The sequence below is a fragment of the Acanthisitta chloris genome, unplaced genomic scaffold (assembly GCF_000695815.1).
Source record: "Acanthisitta chloris isolate BGI_N310 unplaced genomic scaffold, ASM69581v1 scaffold16882, whole genome shotgun sequence".
NCBI classification, from domain to species: domain Eukaryota; kingdom Metazoa; phylum Chordata; class Aves; order Passeriformes; family Acanthisittidae; genus Acanthisitta; species Acanthisitta chloris.
The window spans coordinates 13,217-19,206 of NW_008662344.1; the positions used below are offsets into that span (position 1 = coordinate 13,217).

The window sequence follows — 5,990 nt, forward strand, 5'->3', positions numbered from 1 at the left end:
TTTGCCAGTATGAACTTCTACACACCCTGATGGAAGCGCTTTTACTTTTAAAAGTAATTTCTATCAGTGTAGTAGAATTGATAATTTTGGCCACTACTATGTACATTTCATATCCTTTGAACCTGACACAGCAGAACAGTTTAGCTATGAAACTGAGTTTGAAACAACGTGTTAAAATCCATCACTCCTATCACTGCTAACGTGATTCAAGATTCAGCTAGCTACTGTGCTTGCCATTATACATTGGTAATGAAATAGATTTTTAGTTCCTCAAGAGAACTTCACTTTTGTTCAAAGATCACTACACCATTTAACAGCTGAGCATGTATATTTGTTTTGATTTGTTCAGTGTGATATGACTTATTAAATTGCAACTTTGCTATAACAAAACATGATTCGGCTCCAACAGGACAGCCTGGTGTCAATTTTTTTCTTCGCATTAACCCACTCCTGGAAGTGTTCACATGGTGGAGAACAGAGAGAAAGTGGAGTGTCTCTGTGCCTTCTGAACACTTCATACAGGGAGATGTCATATGGGTGATTTTCTTTTAAAACAATGACATAGGCTCATGTCAGCCAACAAGATCATCTTGCACATAGTGCTCCTCAGAGGCAGAGTCCACTGCCTTCAATTTCTGTAACACAATCCCAAGCCATTCCTGACATATGTCTGCTGAAGGTAGTAATGGAATTTTAATATCCTTCCACAGGAAGGAATTTCAGGTGTTCACCTGTCTTGACCACCAGAAAGTTGTTATTCCTTAAACCTAACCTAACCAGTTGCTATTTAACTCTATTACGGCAGCTGAGCAAAGACAAAGAATCTGTGATGAGAGGACTAAACCAGCACAAAACTCCTGTGCAATGCATGTAAATCACAAGGCAAGGAATGCAGTCATTTCACAGGTTGATGTACACCTTGCTTCTGCATTTATTTTATCCTTTGCATGGACCTTTCTTCATTGTTAAAATGATTGTTCTATTTTTTTTCTTTTATTTCTTTCAAGACAAATATGTGGGCAATTCTGAAACTCATTAGTCAAAAAAAGCCTTTAATTCAGAGTAGTTATGGGCTTTTACCATGTTCAAAGTTTTTCTAATTAAACATGGCTTATCCAAATTGGTCTTTTTACATTATCTGCAGTAGATGCCTATGTAGAAAGTATTCCCACAAGACCCCTGCCTCAGTTCCTGTGTACAGACAGCTCTTAATTACATCTTTTTATCCTCTTACTTAGAAGTTTTAACTTAACTGAAACACTATTCTTTTACTCTAGCATAATTCTTGAAAACAGCTGAATAGCTTTGCCTGAAATTCAAAAATACAGAATAAATAAAAAGCGTCATCTAAATCAGACCTTCACAGAAAAAAATCAACCCAATCTGCTAAAGTTAGGCAAATTCAGAGGTAAACTCCTTACAGAGGAAATGTCAGGAAACGTACCAGATGACACTTCTTTCTCCATCTCTAGAATAAGAAAAAATACAGAATTTGGCTGCTTAGTATTTCTTTGAACTGCAATGTTGCTCCTTTTTGCAAAGTAAGTGTTTATTAATTGTGAAATTACACGAGGCCTTGCTGATGTACCCTGGCTCCAGCTGTTATAAATGACACAATGGCATTGAACTGTGACTCAATGACTGGGTCTGTGCCAGTGAATCCTAGCAGAGAGTATAAGCCAAATAAGAACACAATGATTAGAAAAGGTATCATTGTTAGGTTTTGATAACAATTCAATGGCATCATTAATATAACTATGTACACAGTAAAGAAAGGTCTCATGCTAGGAAACGTTTCTTACAGGAAGACAGCTTCTTAAAGGAGGTAGGGCATGGCTGAAATCCTAAATTCAAGTGTTTTCTTAATACTACATCTGCAATTTCAACTGATTTGGTCAAAGCTTTTGCTCACCTATCTAAATGTTTGTGTTAGTAGCTACCTCTCTCAGCTGGCTATACAGAGACCTAAAGAGGTCTTAAATAAAGGGGAAAGTTTCTGTTAGTGAGCCTTAGTAAAACACTCTAGCACACTAATCGCTGTATGCTGCCACAAGCACACAAATCCTGTCTGAATGTTTGCTTACTAGCTCAAGTCGTTCCATTCTCTAGCTTTACTCAGAAAATGATAAAATGCTGTAATGTAAAATATAACCCGTTATGCAGTAAGCATTGCAGATAACACTATGCTCTTGCACATCCAGCTGGGTCAATCATTACTCGTGTCATAGCAGAGTTCTCTGTCAGGTCAGCCACTAGTTAGGCACGCTATCTTGCATGTAATAATATATAAGAGTTCATTTCATCACGTTGTGAACAAAGCGGTTAGTATGGAAGGATTACATGAGCAAACCACCTTCCATATACCCACATTCCCCTCAAACACTCCCTAGAAGTATAAGTAGGATTATCACCCAAATCTTCCATTTAAGGAAAATAAGCTCATGTGTTATTAAGGTCTCTAGCAAATGCCACTGAAGAGTCTTAACCAAAGCCAGGAAGGCTCAGACTTGGCCCGTCCCTCTGACTGCTGCCCTATATAGGTTTTACACTTGGTCATTCAGGGCATCTCCTGTTTCTCACACTCCCATGGCACTACGCATAAAGACAGCAGGCATATCAGGGAGTTAGCTGTGTTGAGTTCATGCCAACAAATGATTCTCATATGTCATGAGAATCCTCCCTTGAACTAGAAAATAGCTTTTTAATCTTATTTTTGGTGCCAGAAAAGAACAAAAGAGGACAGAATGAGAAATAGGATCAAACCTGAAGTCTTCCAATGAAAAGAAGCCTGTCTACACCTTCTGTTAAGCTCTTCAGCTTCTTGCTATGTGTTGCTATAAATAACACATTAAAAAGTTACTGTTTTCTTCCAAGGTGCACATAAAAAATTTATAGCTGCCACCGGGCTTTCATATATTTTCACACAGGAAAATACCACAGCCAGGCCATTAAATTCAGGTTATTTGTCAACTTGCTGAGATCACAAATGTCTCCGGATAGGCTACATCAGTGAAAATCCTAAGACCTTACCTTTATTCTCCTCCTCCTGGAGCAGGTGTCCATTGGAATTGTACCATCTGTAACGTGGGCTAGGACTACCTTGGACATTGCAGTCGATCAAGGCACTACCACCCTCCTTGACTATAACATGGTCAATGCGAAAGATCACCTCAGGCACAGATCCCGTGCTCGTGTCAGTGCGGTTCAAAGTGCTGTTAGTCACATCCTCAGCAGTTGTCAAAGCTGCTAATATGATGACAAGGCGTGTGGTAGGCAGAAAGTACAAAAAGTGGTGGCTGTTCAGTGTGTCCATTTTCCTCCAGTGGTATACACGACTGGCTGGCAACTGGGATAGGTTCTGTTGAATGCAGGTCCTTGAGATGAACAGGTCACAGGAGAGTTCTACTTTGATCTGTGAGATTTTATGTTTAAAATATCCTATAAAATAAATAAATAAGTACAATGAGATGGCACATATAAACAATCCATTAGATGTGCTCTTTTAAAATAGTGACACATCCATTAATGCATTTCACAATCATCGCTCAGTGTCTTGTCTAAATGCTAATGTTATCACACTCCTTATTCTTACTGGAAAAAGATGCATATATTTTCCTGACAATAGTGTTGTTCGGAGTGGCAGGCGTGGGAGAAGCCTTTTATCACCTAGACACTCAGCAGCAATCTAGCTACAGCAGCAGCTACAGTTTTATGCCAAAAGTTCAACAGATCTTTCTTTTTTCTTTTCTTTCTTTAACATTTGCAAAATCATCAGGAAAAATAAAGGTAGAGCACGTTACAGCTGTCACTACCAGTTCAGTGCTGCAACTCTGTCACAATCACAGTCTTAGATGAATTGTGAAACACGGTGTAAGAAAGAACTACTCCAGAAAACGTTTTTGGAGCTGATGTTGGAATCCTTGATATACACAATTTTGCCCAAACACAATGGCACATACAGCAAAACATCTCAGACCATCCACTTTTCTTAAGCTCCTGCTATCTGAGATAAAACATAGTATGGAAGAATATTCTTAAAAGAGCATGTTTCATATGTGATAAAGTCATTTCAGTGTTGTTTTTAGAGCAGATTTAGAAAGATTACTTGCTAGCAACCTAATTATAGGTAAGGTTCCTTTGAGAAACAAATGAAGCCAGGACTTTTCTGTTCCTTATGTGGCATTAAGCATTTTGCCAGGGTACTTTTTGTACACTCTCACTACACTATTCTTCCTCAACTAATCATTGACAATGAGCCCTTTCTAAGACAGTGATTTCAGTTTGTGGACAGGGGGAGGGAGTGACAAATGTGCTATTTGACTCATTATGCTTCCAGTGAACACAACTGGCATTCAGTACTGACTTGGGGCACAATCTTGGCTTCAAAATGATCACCTTGGAAAATTTCACTCGAGAGTCTACGGGCCACTAATGATGTTAAAATCACATCACAGTATCCAACTACATTGGTTTTATTCATGTGATTCTAAGGTAAAAAACTGAAACTTACTGAAACTCAGTAGTTAAAGAAGTCTATCTGGAGTCCAAATATAGACAACTATCTAACGAACTTCCTCCAAATGAACATTTCAGTTTCAAAACTGTTTACATTTTCTTGAAGATACAGTCGACACCATGGTAACTCAAGCATGGAAAATGACTGCTGACAGGGTTAGGTCACTTCCATATATATAGGAAACACTAAAATAAAATGAAATAAACAAGCAGGCAATCCCCTTCTCTCTTTTCTTCTTTACCCAAAAAGGAAAGAAAGCCACATTACTGTCTTTCACTGGTAATATTTGACTTAGGTTGTTTTCTTATCCATCCCCTGCTCTCTGTAAAGCCATGAACTTGCTTTCATACAAATCGATACAACTGTTATTTAAAGAACAAAACAGTCCCTCCATCTCTTATTTTAAGAAGAAAATACTTCCTCCACTTTGCAGGATGAATCATTACTAGAAATGACAAACTATGCTTTTTTAGATAAGCTACATGGATGTGTGGATGCAGGTCCCAACTCCAAGCCTGCTCCCGTTTCTCCTCTGTTTTTCTAATTATTGAATGTGGAAGTATTTGTCTTGAAGAGACTGAATAATTTTTAACTCTCAATTAATATGCAAATCTCATTTGTCATATAAATCTATATAAACAATGCCTTCGGAATCCATTTCCAGTTATGCAAAGCATGTAGAGCCTGTGCTTTTGAAGATCTGCATAGGTACAGTCTGTCTGAGTCAGCAATTTGGAAAAAACCCTTCAATTCCACCTATTCACTTCAGTAACTATTTACATCTCATTTCTACTACCCCATTAACCTCAGAGACTGCCGTTCTTCATGGTTACACATATTCACGCCATAAAATGTTTCTGTACAGGGTTATAGATCTGCATTGCGCCATACAGAAAAGCCAAAACACACATCACACTTTCTGGCAGGGGAGCAGGAACAGAGACTGGCTGGATTAAGACAATGGGAAGGGCAAAATAACAACATAAACTGATTAACTCTGTCTTGCTAATTACTGGCTGAGGCTTGTTATTACTGTATTTGATCCTATCATATTTTTTGACGGCAGAAAGATCAGCGGCAAACATAAAAAGGTGCTTAACATGGCGAGCAATTTGCATTCCAGAAGGAAATTAAACAGCATCACCCCAATAGGTGAATAAAAAACTGTAAGGAAGGGCCTGCAATGTACTAGAAAGCTCAAGGCAGCTGATGGCCCACCGATTCCCTACAGCAGCACAGGATGTTGTGAGTGGATGTTTGGCTAGTGTGTGATGGCAGTAAGGTGTGCCTATTCTCTATGTTCACCTGTGTTTAATGCAGAGCATGTGAACGCCAAAATTGTACCTTTGTGTAGTGATAACAAATGTGGCTGGTCCTTAATATGGTCAAAGGGTCGATTATTTGTCTGAACCTAACGGTGACTCCCTCACTCTGGCACAGAATTGAATCACAAATAGCTGCAGTGAATTTTGAG

At 38.6% G+C, this 5,990-nt stretch overlaps 1 protein-coding gene across 1 annotated transcript in view; it reads right to left on the reverse strand.

Annotated features, from left to right (window-relative positions):
- Positions 1-3,430, reverse strand: part of MFAP3L (microfibrillar-associated protein 3-like) — a 5,348-nt gene extending 1,918 nt beyond the window's left edge. Inside the window, exon 1 of the mRNA XM_009070571.1 lies at positions 3,031-3,430. Coding sequence (XP_009068819.1) covers positions 3,031-3,313 — 283 coding nt within the window. The 5' untranslated portion in view covers positions 3,314-3,430. The remainder of the gene's footprint in view (positions 1-3,030) is intronic.
- Positions 3,431-5,990: the final 2,560 nt, after the last annotated feature.